Source organism: Camellia sinensis, chromosome 10 (assembly GCF_055761805.1).
Source record: "Camellia sinensis isolate YWXY chromosome 10, ASM5576180v1, whole genome shotgun sequence".
NCBI classification, from domain to species: Eukaryota; Viridiplantae; Streptophyta; class Magnoliopsida; order Ericales; family Theaceae; genus Camellia; species Camellia sinensis.
This window is the reverse complement of record NC_138970.1, coordinates 151,662,898-151,684,470: the sequence shown is the minus strand read 5'-3', so window position 1 is coordinate 151,684,470 and position 21,573 is coordinate 151,662,898. Positions and strand designations below refer to the sequence as shown.

At 30.2% G+C, this 21,573-nt stretch overlaps 1 protein-coding gene and 1 long non-coding RNA gene across 2 annotated transcripts; one reads left to right on the top strand and one right to left on the bottom strand.

Moving 5' to 3' along the window:
* Positions 1 to 3,013: 3,013 nt before the first annotated feature.
* LOC114292986 (sodium/hydrogen exchanger (DUF1218)) lies at positions 3,014 to 16,333 on the bottom strand. The gene is made up of 3 exons (XM_028236992.2): positions 15,954 to 16,333; positions 5,722 to 5,927; positions 3,014 to 3,591 (listed from the first exon to the last, which is right to left on the bottom strand). Exons 1-3 carry the CDS (start codon positions 16,053 to 16,055, stop codon positions 3,324 to 3,326), a joined length of 576 nt encoding a protein of 191 aa, XP_028092793.1. The 5' UTR covers positions 16,056 to 16,333; the 3' UTR covers positions 3,014 to 3,323.
* LOC145801372 (uncharacterized) lies at positions 4,216 to 4,422 on the top strand. The gene is made up of 2 exons (XR_014342747.1): positions 4,216 to 4,341; positions 4,375 to 4,422. It is a non-coding gene; the product is annotated as an uncharacterized LOC145801372 (long non-coding RNA).
* Positions 16,334 to 21,573: the final 5,240 nt, after the last annotated feature.

The window sequence follows — 21,573 nt, the reverse complement described above, 5'->3', positions numbered from 1 at the left end:
TTGCAATAAGCAATCCATCTAAAATATTTCTTCCTCCTATAAATGCTTATTGAGACTCACTGATAATATAAGGCAAAACAACCTTCAATTCGCTAGCCAACACCTTAGCCAAGATTTTGTAAGATGATCCAACAAGGCTAATGGGCCTATAATCTCCAAGTCCCACTGGAATTTTTTTTTTTTTTTTTTGGGTGTAAGTGAAATGAATGAGCTATTTAAATCCTTCACCAATATACCATTCATGTGAAATTAAAGGTTGATGGGTCTATAATCTCCAAGTTCCACTGGATTATCTTTTTTGGGGTATAAGTGAAATGAATGAGCTATTTAAATCCTTCACCAATTTACCATTCATGTAAAATTCCTTGAAAAGGTTGAACACTTTCCTCTTCATCAATTTCCAGAATTTTCAGAAGTAGATCAAATTAAATCCATCAAGCCCTGGGGCCTTATTACCATCACAATCTCTGATTGGAGCTTTGATTTTTGCTACTAAAAATTCTGCCTCTAAATGTCCACAGTAAGGGATGCTCTAAATTGGCATGAATGGCCCTCCTAGCTTAGGTCTATTAGCCCAATCCTCAGAGAAATGCTTCCTAAAATGCTCAAAGACCTCTTTCTTGATTTGATTGGGCTCTTCAAACAACACACCTTCAACTGTGATGGAGAAAAGTTCATTTCTACGTTGCCTACTTCTGGTCATCACATGAAAAAAAAAACTTGGTATTTCTATCCCCTTTCATGTTCCAATTGAGGCTTGACTTTTGTAGCCAAATCCATTCCACCATCCTACTCAGTCTCCAGACTTGTTATGTTACTGATCTTCTTCTTAATATTTCATTATCAACCAGGTCTCTAGTCTCAGCAATAAGATCTAAGTTACGAAGTTCCTCCTCAATTGCTTTCAACTTGAAATTAACATTCCTAAATACCTATTTGCTCGAGCTCATTAAAGCAAGCTTCAATGTCTTCAATTTGGTTTGGAGAATAAAACCAGCTCGACCCTAAGCTTCTAATTCCTTCCAAGTCTTCTCAATAAAAGATGGAAAATTGAAATGCAAGACCCAAGCATTCAAAAATTTGAAAGGCTTAGGACCCCAATCCCTATCATCCTCCATCAACAATAAAGGGCAATGATCATAAATGAGCCTTAGCAATCCCCATTATTTTAATTTGAACCCCTTTATCCATTTTGGATCTTCTAGATTCTGCTCCACCTTGCACCTTCTGCTGAGTTACACCAAGTAAACTTCCTCCCAAGTAATGGCAAATCATTTACATCACATTTGTCAATAAATTCATTCAACTCCTTCATGCCCATGTCTCTCCTAGAGCAGCCTTTTCTTTCGCTAATAGTTTTTATATAATTATCTTTTTTATCATCTTTAATTAACAGAGCTAGGTATGAAAGTGCAATAACTGACTTGTTTATCAAGACATTTACCTCTTTACCAACGAGCAAGAAAGAATTTCCAAAGAATGAAATAAATGTTTGCATCAATGAATGCTAGGCTCCAACAAATAGAAACTAAGTTTGCGATATCGAGGCGGTTGCTAACAATCGCCTCAAAAATATTGGTGAATAGTCATCGATTATGGCTTTACCACAAGATGTCATAGAGCCAACACAAAGAGATGTACAAGAGATCAAGACAATTGTCTTGAAAATGACCCAAAGGGCAATTATTTTTTTTTTCATCGGCAAAAGTTAATTATTAGATTAGCACCAATGAGAGTAACCCTCCCCACCCTTGAAAAACAGCAAGTGTTTGTCTCCTAATTTAACTCCTTAGGGAGAGTTGAACACATAACCTCTCCCTTAACACTAAACCCTTAAGAGAATCATGATAATCAATTAGACTAGGCCTAATTGGTTCCCAAAGGACAACTTGTTACAATCAATCTCTAGGTGAAATATTAATCAAGGAAGTGAATCTCAAAAAAATATATAGTTTGATTCTCTTGATGTTGAACTTATTGGAGGAGGATACATGCTGATATTGTCTTCTCAAAAAGCATTCTCGAACTAAGAAAAAATAGAGAAATGCTTCCTTTCTCTCCATTCCTAACAACCTATCGATAAAAGTACACAATTTGCAAATATGAATAGGGAGCTTACCTTTACACTACCAAAAAGCATTCTTGAACCAAGAAAAAAAGTAGAGATGTGCTTCCTTTCTCTCCATTCCTAACAACCTATCCATAAAAGTACACAACCTACAAATATGAATAGGGAGCTTACATTTACACTACAAAAGATCAAGAATAAAAAAAAATTGCTTAGAACCATTTTCTAAAATTTTATTCAAAATTCGAACGTGTATACAATATCCATTCTACCTAATAATCCTATTTGTTAGAGTTTTTTTTTAAATTAAAAGTTAATAATCAAAAAGCATGAGTTAAAAACACCCCTTCCCCCCACTTTCAAATAATTAATTTTTTCAACTTATTTAAATTATTTCTGCCAAAAATCATATAAACAGAAATTATACTAAATAATTTAACACAAATTCCTAAATTAAAATAAACTATAATAAACTCTTTTAAGCTGTAACAAGCAACCTCGTAGCCCATAATACACTAGCTTTAAATCTACAACATACACTTCACTTTCACTGTAAATTATGAATACTTTTTCATGGTTTCTAGAATTATTCATTCTAGCTTCGCTTGAGAGATTGAGCTTGGACAGATTTGGACAAAACTGAATTCATAAGCCATCACCTTGACCAAACCTGCTTGAATTACAACTCTAAATTTTTGTCATTTTTTTAAATATATATATATATATATATATATTTAATTCAGTGCTTGACGTAGAAAAACATGAAGAGCAGAATCTGATGCGAAATAATTTCTTAAAATTCCATCTGCATCACATATGTAAGAAGAGTCAGCTAGCTTAGCTTGAACATAACTTTGGGTCCGACGATTCAATGCTGAAAGAGTTTCGACAACAGACCGGGCCTAATAAGCTTAAACTGCAATCCATAACAGGCTAGTCCCATTCTTTGTTGAAAGCTTTTTGATGATGAAAGAACAATTGAGCAATTGTACTCGTACAAAACCCAACCAAAAATAACAAAACTAGTACTAATCACACCCCCTTTGTTGAATATCTGAGCAATAACATTCACACTCCACTTCTAACCATTTGCACTGCTATTAGTACATCTTATGCGTCACCATTAACAAGCAAACATTAATATCAACAGTTTTAGGTAAATCTCATTCCGGTACTTTTCACTAGGCAACAATCACCATGCTAATATAATCAATGAAGCAAAACCCATGTCCTATCTAGTGTTTTCCTGCAAAGTCTACGCAAACCCAGTCATTCCAACAGTAGAGTTTGACCGATTGGTTTTCTGAGCTGCCTGAGTTGTAGTAGCCTTGGTGAAATACATGTAGAAATATACATTGAGGATCATTGTTGCGACCACAAACACTGCTCCTGCAATAAAAACACCTTTCCGTAACGTTTCACAGGAGAAGTCGTGTGCGTAGATTATGTCACGGTACTTGGTGTGATATGCATTCTTCTTTGCACCTGCAATAAGACAAGCTTCTGCTACCAGAAAAGTCACCCTGCAGATGTGAAAAGGATAGCAAGATCGAAAGTTGGAAAAACATTAAACTTGGGAATTGGAGTAGATAATGTCGAATATTATTCATTTGTACAATCAAAAGCATATAATGAAAGCCAGTATAAAATCTCTAGAAATTGTTCTATATCACAACTATCACCCAGTTGCCAATGAGCATGCTTAACCGTGTTACCTGGAATGAGAAAGTGGTATACGCCATGTGCTCTAAAATATGATACAATAAAAGTAGAATTGTATAGATTACATTATAAGAATTCAAAATACTACTAGAATAATTTCCTTTTAACAATTAGACATTCAATTAAATGTAGGTTTTCTTTCTCCCAGTGTTCTGAAAAGCGCGCCTAGGCGCAAGGTGCAGCGCGGCGCGAGGTATGCGCCTGAACAAGACCCAGGTGAGGTGCTTTGAGGAAGTCGCACCTCAAACACAACTTGAACCAGGTGAGAGAGGCGCAAGGCTCGAGCCTAGGCGCACTTGATTGTTTAATTCCTTATTCTAATCTAACGGCTGTGATGTGTGTTCGAATGGCTCCAACCACAGAGGATTACAACTCATATACAATACAACCCAAATACGACTCAAATGAAATCCCTAATCCGTGTCGTCTCTTCCTCTCTCGACTTCGACTGAACTGCTGGACTTCGACTTCGACATTTCAAGTCAGTCAGTGCTTCGACTTCTTCTTCTTCTTCTTCTTTTTCTTCTTCTCCTTCTCTTCTGGCTAGCTGTGTGAGTCAAGTCTCTCTCTCTCTTTCTCTCGAGTTGAGTCGAGTCTCTCTCTCTCTCACTCGTTCTGTTTTCTGCATCATCTCTCTCTCTCTCTCTCTCGTTGGTTCTTTCTCTATTTCTGTATCAGTCCACTCTGACTGTAATGCATATATATATATATATATATCTTGTTTCTGTATACAAACAAATATCTCTATATTTGTACGTATCTATCTAGATTCTAGACTTTCAAAGGTAATATTAATATATATATATATATATATATATATTTTTTGATGGACTTTAATTTATTATTATTATTGTTAATATTCTATTCTTTTTTCTTTTTTTTTTTACTCTTTTTATGTTATATTTAATTAATTTTGTATTTTATAAAAATAACAAAATTCAAAACTCAAAAGGCTTACGCCTCAATGCCTCGCCTTGTGCTTTTGCCCTTAAAAACATTGATTAGTATTTGTTGTATATTTATGTTTTGGATGTTTAGTGTTTATTTATTTTTTTATTTTTGTTAAATGTGGATTATTTTACCTTTGAAAATTGAAATGCTATGTATTATACACTTTTATGGCTTTGAGAATTATTCTATAGTTTACCTCAGTTATTTATTTATTTATTTTTAAATTGTCTTAGTGCTAACATCCTATGAATCATTAGTCTATATTAATTTATCTATTTTTTATTAAGACTGTGCGCCTTAATTTCAATAAAGCCCACGTCTCTCCTTGTGCCTAGGCCCCAAGAGACCTTTGGCTCCTCAGTGCGCCTTGAGCCTTTAAAAACACTGCTTTCTCCAAATCTATCATGTAGCAATACATTTCCAGAGCATTATGATCCATTTTTTATGTTCTATTTTGTCGAAACTTTATTCACCTTAGATTTTAGTTTATTATATTTAAATTTTTTTACTCCAAAGGAATCTCTAGGAAATATATTGAAAAAATAAAAAAATAAAAAAATAAAATAAAATAAAATTTGGGATCGTCTTAGATCAGTAAATTTACCATTTTCCAATGAAAATGTACTATATTTAAGAATGTGAGATTCGAAACGTAATTCACTAGGACATTGGTGTTTTCTTCTAGTAACATTGATGCTTAAACATATCCATGCCATGAATATGTATCTATATATGCTCAAACTGATCGCAATTGGTTGGGCAGGTGAAATGATTTTGAAAAGAGCCCTCCCCAGCAAACAAAACATAAATACTGATAAGGAAATGGAATTTTTAAGTTTAATTAACAAAAAGAAAAAATTGTATATTTTTAAAATCAAACTACTTGACCGTCATAGAAATTTTTATAGTGATGAGATTGTGTACTAGTGATTCATAACATGGTGCAGTGGAAGGATACTCATAGAACAGAAGAATCTCACCATGATGATACAAAATAGATAATGGTCCAAGCACGATCACTACCAGGCGCTAAAGGTCTTCCAAAACACATGCACTTTGTCACACCCATCAGCAGTGATTCACTTGAGAGAAGAAACAAGAAAGCACCGACCCCATATCCAGTCGCAACATCTGAGCTGTAAACACAGTATGTAGCATTGGAAACCTCATCTTTGTGTAAGGTTCCCTGTCATGAAGAACAGGTACTTTTAATGCAACAAATAAGCATAAAAAATAATGCACAGTTTATTAAAGTAAGAAAAATGATATACAGACCCACTTTCTAGACCCATTTTGTAGACCCAATGATGTGTAAAAAATATGATTGGCTAATGATTAGAGAAGATATGAGAGAGAGAGTTGCATTAGATATTCTAATTGATTGCCACATCAGAGTTTGAAAAGTAGGTCTAGTTTTTGGGCCTAAATAACACTACTCTTAAGGTAATATATTCTAACACAAATTCCACCAATGTCAAACAAAACTCAAATCATGACAACCCACCAGAGTGCTGCATGATTGCAGTTAAACAATTATAGCTTTTGGTTGATTTGTACAGCATGACACGCCAAATTCGCAATGTGCCCGAAAGGCACAACAATGGACAAAACGATTCTAGCTTATCATTAGTCCAAAGACTTTGCAAAGATGAGCATGTGCCAAACTACAGCTCTTTCCTTCAAAGGTTTCTTTTGTTTTTCCTACTTGATTTAAGGGACATTGGGGTCCTGGGAGGGAATGTATTCTTTTTTTGCAAGACATGCCAATCTATGTTGCAGGGACTCTGCCATTTCCTCCGAAGTACCCATGTCCACTGGATATGATATGACAATAGTAAGAGTGTGGATCTGCTACCTGTACCAAATTTAGACACTTAGATCCTCTAATTTGAAAAAAATACTCCATGCCCCATTTGGCATTGCCCCAAAACCATCCAAGCCATCCATTTGTGCGCATAAGTGGATGGCTTGGATTACTTTGTGGCATGGCCACGTCAATGCCCCATGGGCAATGAATAATTGCTCTAATTTTTTACAGTGTTCGAAAAACAAGAATCACATTTGCAAGTAAAGAAAAGTATCTAGCCTCTCACATGGATGACAAAGACATTCCATATTTTCTCTAAATTTAATTTAATTCTAGTACATTTTTATAAAATTTGCGACACCTTATCTAAGAATATTATAATATGCAATATATAAGTATCCATGACGCATCCCCATGTACCAGTATCTAACTTTGAAACGTGTCCCAATATCTTTAAGATTTAGGTTCAGGAAGGGTCTCAACACTTGAATACACACCTGCACCTAGTAGTCGTACCCGAGTCCATGTAACATAGATACCAAAAGGCCGGTTGAATGCACTAAAAGATACACACCATTGCAATCACAAGAGAAAAGGCATAATCAGTACCTAAAACTTTGCAAACTACAATGTTAATGATATCAGTGATGGTTTCCAAGAAACAAGTCAGGACTGCAAGTGTAGATTGATGGTAACCCAACCCAAGCCTAACTGCATTGGGACCAACCTCAAATCAATCTTACTCAAATTCAACTCAGGTTTGGGGACTCCATCCCAAACCTTTTCATCAAAGCAATCATACATGTCCAGTTCAATTAAAACAGGCTGCAATTGACAGAATACATGATTACCCGATTAAATTGATAAATTTCATGTAGTTTGTATGAATGTTAGTGTCTGAAAAATATTCAAAAAGAAGAAATTACGGGAAGAAAGAAGGAAAACACACACAGACACACAACAACTCCCATTGACAACAAAATTAGAGGAACATGTCAAAACTAATGCATCATCTGAACTTGACTATGGTTCAAGAAAATGTCTCTTAATCCCAACCCAAGAAAAGGATGCTGAAAGTTGCAGACTGACAAATTAACCCAATGAAATATGCACGTTTCCAATTATTATGTATGATTATGGTATATCAATAGAAAGAGTCAACAAAGAAGAAGAAATAATAGAAGGAAAATATTTTCACTTATATGACAAAATTAGGACATGTCTCAACTAAAAGCATGACTGGAACACAACTTAAATTTATGTGTTGAAGCCAAAAATTATTTGAGCCAATATTGACAAAACCCCAAGCTCGTCCCACTAGCTGTAGCCTGTAGCTAAGCAAGGTTGATTTATAAACCCTTACGTGGCCATTGTTTTATGGAAATATTTTCCATAAAGCAAAGTTGATGATGACTTTGACAATTAGATTTCTCCAATATAATTTCTAATTTCTGATATCCTTTCATTTTTAATTGACCAAATTATTGCGGTCAACAAAGAGGTACAACCTCATGATATAGCAAAAATCATCCACGGGACATCATTGTTCAAATTTTACGCAAGTCATTGTTAGTTTATATATATATACTGAAACATAAAACCACATAATCAAATGCTTCTACAAATCCTTTCTAGAACTAAACTCCTAGCCTCTGAACCATGCAAATCAGTAGCTAAAACCCCAACGAAACTACTGTCTAGGTCCCAATGACAAGGCCAGGAGTTTTAAAAAAATATGAGCAAAGACAAATGAGTTTTCTTTTGATAAAACAAAGAATCATGGTAAAAGAAAAGAGAGAAAGATGCAAAAACCGAAAACTACACACAAAGCACATAACCATGGTTTAAAATCAACCATTACATAAAAGGTTTTAAGGAACTATAACGCTCTGTAATGCCCACTACTATACTGTGACACTCCATAGGTTAGGACAATAACAGTGGTTACTATGCCTGTGAATTTTCTACAACAGAACCTGGCCTTGTGGCTTCATTGTACCCAATGCTGGAGAAGCAGCTCCAGATCTACTAATTTTATGTTCTAGAGCACAATAACCAAAACTAGTAGGGCTCTGTTTGGTTTGATTTTAAGAAACGGTTTTCTAAATTTTTTTTTGACAAAAATAGAAATTAGTTTGACAAAAATAAACACTAAAAAATATTTTAAAATTTTTAAAAATTATTTCTACTCCCCAAAAAGATAAAATTATATAAAAATGATGACTATTTTTTATTTTTTCATTTTTTTGTCAAATTAATTTTTAAATCTTGAGAAACAATTTCCAAAAAAGATGGTGACAACTAAACCAAACAGAGACTTAAATTCTGGCCCATTTTTCAACATTTTGAGATAATGACATAGTTATATTGATTTTTGCTAAACTTCATCTTTTTCAGCTTAGAGACACAAATGTCTTCATGACTCACACTCTAAGTTTGATTAATTAGATGTGGTTATTTTATTAATATTTATGGAGGATTAAGAATTTATTTTTATCAGTGTTTGTTGAGTGTTAAGACTTTCTTTCTCTATTAATTCAATATCAAAGTTTCAAGTTTTTTTAAATATTATTTCTGACTATTTCTAGCTTTGTTTTCATTTAAATATTATTTCTGACTATTTCTAGCTTTGTTTTCATTTAAAATGCATGTTCAATTTTTAATGGTAATCTAACCTTTGTATAATAATAATAATATTTATCATTTTGTTTTAACTATTCTATGAACAATATATTGATTTATATATTTTAGTTCTTCCTTCCTAGTTTTTTGGATTCAAGTTCTTTCCTAGAAAACTGAGCATAACCTTTTAAATAGTTGTCTATCTATGTAATGTAATGCAATGTACCGTAACCAAATCAAATCAAACCAAATCAAGTCTTAAGTCCTATCAAATGGAGTCAGCTACATGAATCCTTCTTCTCCACTCGACTCTATCCAAGGCCATTTTGTTAGTCAAATTAAGGAGATTTATATCTCTATTTACTACACTAGTCCACATCAATCTAAATCTACCCCTTCCCCTAACATTACCATCTACCGTCACTGTATGACATCTCTTCACTATTGCCTCTGTTGGTCTTCATTGCATATGACCGAACCATCTCAATCTATTATCTCTCAACTTATCTTCTATTGGTACTACTCTTATCCATTCTCAAATATACTCATTGCTAACTCAGTCTTTTCTAATCTTGCCACACTAGTGGTAACCCGTGCTATGCACGGAACTTTATAAATTTAAAGAAAAAATCATTATAATTATCTTAAAGTAATTTAATATTTTATCTTGCGGTATACATGAAATTTATAAGTTAGCTTTTATGTTTATAACTTTTTAAATTATTAATTTAAAAAAATTAAAATATATATATAAATATATTTAGTGCAATTTTGGTAATTTGTATTAAAAAAAAGTTAAACCTGATTAAATGAGATTAACTGAGTTATGACATACCTCTTCTTGTTATAAAAATATACAAATTTAAAAGTTACAATTAAAACAAATATATAATTTTATTATTAAATATGAAGTGAAGTGATATTTAACAATAATTAATATAATGTTTCTATTATTAATCCAATAATTTAAGCTACATTTATTTTGATTTCAATTTTATAACTAAAAATATAATGCAAATATAATACACACACGGATTTCTAGTCTTTATGAATAAGAAGGTTTCAAAATATTTTCAAACTTTCATCATTTTCTTTTAATTTTTTTATCTAATTTGATTTTAAATTTGAATAATCAGTTTTGTTTGATGGACATAAACAATTGATGTTTCAATTTAAAAAATTAAAAAGTTAAAAAACAAATAGATTGGGTTTTTTAGATATGAAATAAACCATCTAACTTTTCTATATACTATTAAGATGAACTATTTTAATCACATAAAAAAATATAAATTATATTTAAATATTATCCCTATATATTATGCTATTATATACAACTATAGTTGTAACAAATTAACTATAATATATATGAAAAGTTATATTAAGTTTTCATTTTCAATTAATTGAATTATAATTAACAAACTAACAAATAGCAGTAACGGTAATGGGATAGAAAGATAATAAAAATAAAGAACATAGTGATATTTAAAAGTTTTAAATTTACCTAGTTATACAAAAATCTTGAATTCTCAATAAATTTTCACATTTTTTATAAAATAAAATGATAAAAAGCATAAAAAATTTGATACCCATTTTTTCAACTTCAATTTTATGGTCTTCACTGAAGAAAATAAAATTCAATCAAAATCCTTGGCATGGAACGGACATAAATACTTCGATTGCAACAATAATCACTAATAATTCTTTTTTGCAATGCAAACTTGTAAACAAACACATAAATCTCACTAAAACCAAAATCAAAACCAAAACCAAACCAACAGTAAAAAAAAAGAATCACATAGGGAAAAAATAAAATAAATAAATTTACAGAGTGTGAGAATGTTACTTCCAACAACTTAAATCTCACCTAACCCAATCCATTAACTCCTCTGCCAGTGCTTGTGAAGTTTGGGAGTTGGGATGACTAATCATATTATTCTTTAAATAAGACTTGAAAATTGATTAATTTATGTCATTAAGTAATTTAAAATTTTGATATATGTGCTTCAAAAAAATAAGTAATTATATTACTAAATCATAATTCAAATCTAGATATTGTTATATTTTTTTTAGATCCATATCTAAATTCTTATCTTTTTTATTTTTGTGTGGTTTCTATTCGGGTTTTTTTTTTCTTCAATTTATTTAAGATTAAGTTGTGGGTATCTATTTTTTTTATTTAATTTATTTATGGTTTCTATTTGTTTTTAATTATTATTATTTAAGTAAGTTATGATGTGAGTTAGATATGTGATAGACATGTAAGGTTTAGTGATTTAAAGTATAATAGTGGGAGATATTTTCAAATTAAGTTTGTTTAGATAAATTTTAAAGATTTTTAAAATTTAAAATTGAATATTAAGATGCCAAAGAAAAATTTTAACTGAATAAATAAAAATCAAATTTATTAATTTTATCTGTTTGTATATCTAATTTTTAGTGTTTTTTTTTTTTTGTTATGTTATAATATAATATATAAGATAGAGATAGATATCTACAACTTTCATAAAAAATATTATCTGATTTTTTTGGGAAGAGAGAAAGAATGCAAGTTTTAATATTTTTTTTTTGGATCTATATCTAAATTCTTATTTTATTTTTTATTTTGTGTGGTTTCTATTCGGGGGTTTTTTTTTTTCCAATTTATTTAAGATGGAGTTGTGGATATCTATTTTTTCTATTTAATTTATCTGTGATTTCTATTTGTTTTTAATTATTATTATTTAGGTAAGTTATGATGTGAGTTAGATATATGATAGAAATGTGATTTTTATTAATTTAAAGTATAATGGTGGGAAATATTTTCAAATTAGATTTGTTTAGATAAATTTTAAAGATTTTTTTTTTTTAGTTTTTTTTTGTTTGCTATGTTATAATATAATATATAAGATATAGATAGATATCTACAACTTTAATAACAAAATATTATCTGATTTTTTTGGAAAGAGAAGGAATGCAAGTTCTAATTTTATTTTATTTTTTTTGAAAATCGGAGAGAGATTATGAAATATTTTTGTTATTAAATAAATAAATCAGTCAATAGTTTTTTAATCTATTTTGTAGATTAAAAAATCAATAATTTTAGAAAATTGATTAATTTAATCTATTTTAATAGATATATATCAAAAAAATAGATAATTATATTACTAAATCGTAATTCAAATTTAGATATTGTTATATCTTTGAGATCCATGGTTAAATTCTTATCTTCTTTATTTTTGTATGTAGAGAGAAATTGAAAAGGGTGCTGCAATAATTATGAGAGAAATTAAAAAGGTTTGTGGGTTAGGAGAAATCAATAAATACGAAGGTTTTTTTTTTTTTTTTTTTTTTGTTAAATCAAAAAATTAAAAAATTAGGATTAGGATATTGGAGCTCCCACAAATCTTGTAAATTAGAAACCTCCTTTTTCCTTACATAATATATATAGATAGATATCCACCTTAGCATCCTCATCTTTGCAACACTCATCTTCTCCACGTGTTATTTCTTAATTACCCAACATTCTGTCTCATACGATATCGCTGATCTAATAGCCGTTCTATAGAACTTCCTTTTTAGTCTAACGGGTACTTGTTTATCGCACAGTACTCCAAGGCACTCCTCTACCTTAATAAAAGTAAGAAAATCTAACTATTACTGTTTTCTGTTTCAATTATGTAATAATTATTAAGTACTAAGGGCACCTTTGGTTGTGGGAGAAACAATAAGAGATTGGATTAGTTATTTGTGTTTGGTTGCACAATTTGACAATGGAATAGTCTGCCAGGATAGAACACCATATCCCATTGCAGTGGGCCAACTCAATCCCATTCTTTCAAGACAGGCACTCCCTAAAGTCTCAAATGTCAACTCTAAATGTTTTATAAACATACAATAATGTTATCCAATCTAGTCCCTCCCAAAACATGACACAAGACAATAGACATTATCCTTCACAATCCTCCCTTATCCTGTAGAACCCCATTTTCCCACCACTTATCCCAAAGATAGTCTTATCATCCCCCTATTCTGTCCAACAGTCAAACATGCCCCAAGAACCTACTAAACAACATTCTACCAATAAAAATTTGGCTAAGTTAATTTTATGAATTGCCTATTATAATTACAATTCTACTTATTCTACTAAATGAAGTGATCATAAAAAATAAACATCCCATCTAACACCGACTTAAAATTAATCTGAAATCCAATTTTAAAACATATTTTCAGGTGTCACAAATCTATAAATCTCATGACAGACCATGGTCAACACATGCATATCAATGAGTTTTTTAGTGTTTTCTAGCACTTAAAAAAAGTTCACAATTTTCTTTTCCAATTCCATTATTACTTCTCTTATGCTCAACACCCAGACCCAATACTCGTATCTGAGTCCATGTAACATAGTGGGCCGATATAAATGACTAGGAAACCTCAAGGTCAGTTAACAACGCTGAACCAAAAGGACGAACAACAAAAAAGGAATGAGCCAAGAATGCCTGCTGGTTAAATATAAAATACACAAAACACATTCCCTCAATGTGAAAGATATAAATATATTCCAATGCCAATATCAAAACTTCAAAAACTATCTGCATAGTGCTCAGTAAGTTGGTACTAGCAGTTCCATGCTTACAATTTAAAGATAAATAAATAAATAAAAAAAGGCACAGCAGATTATTTTAACAAGCTTAAGGAGCTTCAAACATGAAGAATTCAATTAAAATTTTACACGATTCTAAATTTAAACAACTAAGGCCTACTTTTAAATACCAAGTAAAAACAGTGAGTCTTATGGAAACAAAGAAACAGCAATGGTAGTATCCTAAACAAGAATTTGATGTTTTATAATTGGCATCCAGGTTCGAGTAAAAACAGGCCCCTTACAGATAATCCACACTGCCTCATTCCATCATGCTTTGCTTTTAATAAAAGAATAAATATGTCTAGATTATTACTTCTCTATCAGTAAATTGAGATGTCACATCCAATTCAATTAATATAACAGCTCAATGACCTCAAATTCACATTGCAAATGTGAAGGAAGCAAAACTGTTCAAATTGATCTTTGCCAAAAGATTAACAGAAAAAGCAGAAGTTGCACATGCAGCTGTAGCAGGACAAATGAAATGTGGGTATGTCAAAGCATACCGCGAAGGGATTAGTCATCACCAAAAGACGACAACATTAAAATGTAAAGGATTGATAATTGCCTAAAGATGGCAGGAAAAGCAATAGCAAATGGACAAATGAAATTTGGGCATGGACACTGGAAGTTGAAAATAAAATGAATGGGGACAAACTATCCACAATGTAAAAGAGAAGCAGACCTGGAAGAAGTCTGAAAATATCATGGAAACGGGCAAAGGTGCAAAAAAAAGGCACCAAAGTTTCAGGGAAAAAAGGGAGGTAAAGCAAGTTGCAACAAAGGAGATGATTGAAGAAACTGACAGAAAAATGGTTGAATTGCTTAAAGAAAATTGAAGCTTAGAAAAATCAGAAATTGGCCACAGCAATTACAAAAGAACTTTGGCCATGTTTTGAATTGTGAATTGAGGGGCCTTGGAAATTATAATCCACAATTTTCTAAAAGTTAGGTGACATATATCTCTTAAGAAAATGCATCATATTAGTAAATAGGTTGCATGGGAATATGTAAAGGCTTCTAAGGGTGTGTGACTCGTGTCACCTATGAAGTCCTATATAAAGGACACTCTAGTGTGCTACATGTAAGTCCAGAAGGATAGAAATATAGTGGCATTATTTAGTAAGTATTTTGATCGAATCCAAAATTCATATTGAATGAGCTCTCCAGTGGGGGGAAAAAGAAGAAAGGAGAGATTTGTAGAGCTGCAACATGTATACATCTCTATGCATACTCACACCCTCTAGCACATTTTTTGTTTTAAGCTTCCGTAGCCCCCAAATACATTTTTCGTTTCAAGCTTCAATTGGCCCCACACACTTTCTCCACTCCGCTTTGTAATAACTAAAACATTAACATAACACTCATTCACTACTTGCAAAATTAATAGCCCACTAACATGTAGGGAAAACATTACTCTCAAATAATAAAAAATAAATAAATAAAAGTTTATTCTTCAACAGTGTACAAGAAAATGGCTACGAACACTAGCCAGTCACTCACACCCAAATCCAAAAAGACAATCATCGAAACAGTCATACTCATACACATTGAGTTATTCAAGCAGAATTTGACGTTATTCACGTGATATTTGTACCACAAAAGAATAAAAATAAAAATCTTTTGAGTTCTTCGATTCACTTGTTGTTGACATAAACTAAAAGCATTCCTCTGCTACTCAATCAACACATCACACCAAGCTTCACTAACTGATTCAAAAGTCACTAAATATCAGATCCTGTAAGTACCACTCCACATCAAAGAAACAAATGTATACTTGGAGACAAAAACTATACAAAGACGCTATTTAAGCAAAAGTTTCCTTGACCATAACACTTAAGTTCACACTAAAAACTAAGACCCAAAACAATCTCATATCAAACTCATAAACTTGACACCCAGATCTTAAAATCCCCAATCTAACATAAATAAAAAAAAAAACATAACACAAATTAAGTAACTGATACAACAGGCAGTGTCTCAAGAGATTAAGCTTCAGAAAAACAGAATCAACATAAAATTGGCAACAAGAAGGCGCGATTGACAAAACCCAGTACGCAATTTCAGTTGAAACAGACAAGTAAGAAGACACATATCACATGATTCACATACACATACAAATAGATACATAGAGAGAGAGAGAGAGAGAGAGAAGTTACAATGCTTCTCCGGCGCTCGGCAGCAATGGAGAATCCGAATGCGACTAAGCATAAGATCACGACCAGCAGATGAACTAGAGTTGAGCCCCTTCCTTCCCCCATCACTTCTTGCTGTTTGGCTAGAAAGAAAGTTTTGGGGTTTTTGCTGAGAAAGTGAACATGTAAAGTGTGGGGGTGTGTGTGTGTGTTTGCATTTTGTACTAGTTGTCTTTCTACGCAGTGGAGAGTGAAAAAAAAAAAGCAGTGAGGGCTTTGCGGAAAAGAGAAAATCTGAGACTCACGCGAGTTCAAGGAGCGTCAAAGCACGCTATGGTCAAAATCATCGAGTAGTGGAATCAAAATTTGACGAATGTTACGAGGTGAAGGTGGATTATTGGTTCTGTTTTAAAAACAAAAAATAAAAAAATAAGATTAGATTAAGGGTTGGTTTGGGATGTTTTAAAAAAGTGTACTTTTTGACTTATTGGTGGGTTTGGGTTGGGTTTGGGTTGGGTTTGATGTGATGTTTTAGAGAGGTGATGTGATTTAAATAAGATGATGTGACTTAAATAAGATAGTGACTTTTTAACTTTTTGACTTATTTAGTACATGCCAAACTAACCCTAAAAGTCCGTGATTTATTTAAGTTGGATATCAGGATGATGATTCATGTGATAGGAGAGTTGAGATTAGAAATTGGTTGAGGGTATTAATAAAATTTTTAAGTAAAAATTATAGTTTGTAAAATAAAAAATAATTATAATATTAAAAAATACTATGACTTAAAAAATATTAATTTTATATATTAATATTATATGCACGGAATAATTATAGATATTTATATTTGTTTTATAGATATTTATATTTGTTTTAGATTTTTTTTAATAGATAAATTATGCTTTTAAGATTTTTTATAAAAATAATTTAACAATTTTATCACTAACCATAGTGTATGGAAGAAGTTGAAAAGGGTACTGCAGTAACTATACACCAATTATATCTATAATTATTTGTATGAGGAAATTTTAAATGCTGATCAGGGGATTGTATCAATAAATGCAAGCATGTGAAAAGACATGTGGATTGAAAAAAGTTAATAAATGTTAATCAGGAGATTTTGACCAAATCAATAAATGCTGAGTTTTTTTTAATAAAAAATTTAGAAAATTTAGATTGAGATATTGAAACTCTCACAAGTCTTAGGGGTCAAAAACCCCCTTTTACTTAATATATAGTATAGATATAGTTATAGATATAGATAATATAATATAGATAGATAGATGTGTTGAAATTTTCAAAAAAAATTGTTTATGCTGGTCTTTAATGCATTAAAGTTTAATTATGAGGAGATTTTGACCAAATCTCCCAAAAGACATGGGGATTGGGAGAAATTAATAAATGCTCAGGTTTTTTTTTTAAATCAAAAAATTAGAAAATTAGGATTGGAATATTGGAGTTCCTACGAGCCTTAGAGGTTAAAAACCCCCTTTTACTTAATATATAACTAGCCCATCACTCGTGCTATGCACGGGATAATTATAGATATTTATATTTGTTTTAGATTTTTTTTAATATATAAATTATATTTTTTAAGATTTTTTTCTTAGCACTAACCATAGTGTATGGGGAAAGTTGAAAAGCGTACTGCAGTAATTATACACGAATTGTATCTATAATTATTTGTATGAGGGGATTTTAAATGCTGGTCAGGGGATTTTGACCAAATCAATAATTGCAAGCATGTAAAAAGATATGCGGATTGAAAAAAGTTAATAAATACTGATCAAGAGATTTTGACCAAATTTAGATGATTATAGATAATTATATTATTAAATCATAATTCAAATATATCTTTTTGAGATCTATATCTAAATTCTTATCTCATTTATTTTTGGGAGCTCCAATACCTCAATCTTAATTTCTTAATTTTTTGATTTAAAAAAATAAAAAGACTCAACACTTATTAACTTCTCCCAAGTCTTTTTGACTTCTTCCATAGATACCCTTTTCAACTTCTCTCATACTTATTTAATTATTTTGAAAATAATAATTATCCCCCCCTTTTCAACTTCTCCCACACCTATTTAATTATTCTGGAAATAACAATTATCCCTTAATTTATGGATTTCAAATGGAAAGATAACAAAAATATTTCATAATCTCTCCATTGTAATTTCTCTCATCGATTTCCAAAAGAAAATTAAAATTTGCTTTCCTTTTCTCTCTCTTAAAAAATCAGATAATATTTTTCATGAGAATTGTGGTTATCTATCTATATCTTATATATTATATCATAACATAAACCAAAAAAAAAAATTAAAAATCAAATATACAAACAGATAAAATTAATAAATATGATTTTTATTTATTTAGTTAAAATCTTTCTTTTGTCTCTTAATATCCAATTTTAAATTTTAAAAATCTTTAAAGTCTATCTCACACCATCACATTTTAAATCAATAAAACTCACATATCTATCACATATCTAACTCACATCATGACTTACCTAAATAATAATAATTAAAAACAAATAGAAACCATAGATAAATTAAATTAAAAAAAATAGAAATCCAGAACTCCATCTTAAATAAATTGAAAAAAATTAAATAAATAGAAACAACACAAAAATAAATGAGATAAGAATTTAGATATAGATCTCAAAAAGATATATTTGAATTATGATTTAATAATATAATTATCTATAATCATCTAAATTTGAATTATGATTTAATAATATAATTATCACTTAAGTTTGAAAAGTCAATAAATGCTGAGGTTGGGTTGGGAGAAGTGCTGAGGTTTTTTTTTTTTTTAAATCAAAAAATTAGAAAATTTTGATTAGGAGATTGGAGCTCCTATCTAATTTTTTGGGAAAGAGAAAATGAATGCAAATTTTAATTTTTTTTTTGAAAATTTGTGAGAGAGATTAGGAGAGAGAGAGATTATGAAATATTTTTATTATTAAATAAATAAATTAGTCAATAGTTTTTTTTAATCTATTTTGTAAATAAAAAATCAATAATTTTGGAAAATTGATTTATTTGTCCCATTAAGTGATTTAAAATTTTGATAGATAAGCATAAAAAAAATACATAATTATATTATTAAATCACAATTCAAATTTAGATGTTATATCTTTTTGAGATCTATAACTAAATTCTTTTTTTTTTTTTTTGTGTAACCATAGTTTATGGAAGAAATTGAAAAGGGTGTTGCAATAATTATGAGAGAAGTCAAAAGAGATTGTGGGTTGGGAAAAGTCAATAAATGCTGAGGTTGGGTTGGGAGAAGCCAATAAATGTTAAGGTTTTTTTTTAAATCAAAAAATTAGAAAATTAGGATTAGGTGATTGGAGCTCCTAGAGGCCTTAGGGTTAAAAATCCCCTTTTGCTTAGTATAGATATAGATATAGGTACTATCTCTAGTATTATTAATTCCGTAATATACAAATAAATAATTTTTATCTTATATCTGCGACCTAAGAATATTACACTAATAATCTCCTTACTTCATTGTATTCTTAATTCCTTCATTTCTATGAAATCAAACAACCGTGGCCGCTGAGTATTAGTTTAAAGGGAAAGGTTACAATGAGGTGGACCTCATGTAACTTCTCGTACCTCATGTAACTTCTCGTGTGTCCTTTGGCTTTGAGAAGTTAGCAATTTTAGCATTCGTTTGGAATTTAGGTTAATTTTTTGGCTTTTGATATTTTAGTTATTCTAGTCGAGGGCTAAAATAGCCTCATTTTGGATGAGTTTTTTTAGTTTTTTTTAGTTTTATGAGAGAGAAAATGAAATGATTATGATTTAAATGTGACAACTTTTAACTTGGAATTAAAAAGCCTATTTTATTTTTTTGTGGCTAAAAGAACTCTAACCTAACCCAAACTCACCTGCCAAACGAGCACTTAATTGGTTATTTGGTTTTTTGACTATTTTAATTTGACTAAAATAGTTGTGTTTGGAAAGTTAGTTAACTTTTTTACTTTTTTGTAATTGACTTAATGGTTATGAGAGAAAAAATGAAATGATTATGAGTTAAATATGACATCTTGATCTAGTTTGGAAAACTGACTATTTTAGTATATTATTTTAGTTTTTGACTATTTTAATAGGGTAAAATACTTATATTTAAGAAGAGGTTTAGATTTTTTTTTGTAATTAGATATGATATTTATGATAAAAAAAAGTGAAATGATTATGAATTTAATGTGACATTTTGTCTTATCGACTATTTTAGCTTATTTTATCATTTTCTAATTTTAACCAAAAAAAAAAACATCAGTGTGTTTGGTTTGAGTTTTTTGGATTAAGTTTTTTAAAAACTAAGTTTTTTGATTTTCGTGTTTTTTTGTTTCTAGTGGATATTTTCAAAATTTTAAACATTTTTTTTACTTTTTTAGATGCACCTTACTTAGATGTATCTAAAAAGTAAAAATTTGTGAAAAAATATTTTAAAAAATTAATAAATACATAAAAATACAAAAAATGTACTGAATTCTAATATTTTTTTTGTATTTTTGATATTTAGTGAATTTTTAAAAGGTTTTTTTTCACAATTTTTGTTACTTTTTAGGTATATTTATGTTAGGTAGGTCTAAAAAATAAAAAATAAAAATTGCTTAAAATATTAAAAAAATCAATAAAAACAAAAAAAATATTAAAAACAATAAAGTAGAATTTTCTGAAAAGTATTTTTGGAAAAAAGAAACCAAGCAAATTTTTTTAGTTGGTTATTTTAGTCCAACCCTCTTCCCAAACACCTCCTTTGTTAACTTTTTTTTTTTGCATTTTTTTTAACTATAAACAAAAACTTATTTAGTATATTATTTTTTTTGAAAAAAATGAAATTAATTTTAAAGTTTTTAAAATTTAAAAAAACACAAAAAAATTATTTTCACTTATTTCTAAAAATAAATTTTCACTTTCTCCTCTCACCCACCACCTTCGGTCACTAATTACCGACACCGACCACTACTAGGGGTGAGCAGCGGATATACCGATCCGCCAAAACCGACCGAACAGAACCTATCTGCCGCATTTTGGACGGATGCGTGATGACGAGCGGACAGTTACGGATTGATTTTCTCCAATCCGCCAATTTGGCGAACAGATGGCGGATTTGAGGTTCCTTTGGCCGCAACCGAACCGCCAAACCGCGAGCACCCTTAATAATTAATAAAACTTTGTATTTTCAATTTGTTTAAATATTTTGTTTGTATTTTTCAATTGAAAAAAAGTTCAAATATTCTGTTGAAAAAAAGTTTTCAATTTGAATATATTTTTTGAATTGAAAAAAATAAACGTATTATTTATCTATATTTTTTGGTTTTTAAATCTAACTCTAAAAGTAATAAATAGAAAATATGATATATGTTAGTTGATTTTTGTTTTCAAAAACATATATAAATGTAACAATACAGACACATACAATCTCTACTATTACTTTGTTCATGGTTTTAGTGGTTTGAATTGTTTTTATATTTTAAGAACTACAGATTGTAATACTTTATGTGGATGAGACATGCTATGATTGTAATATATAATGAGGCATGCAGTGATTGTGATATTCTAAAGTTTCAAACTTTCTTTCTGTGGATGAGACATGTAGTAATTGTAATACTTTTTTAAGTCATTCA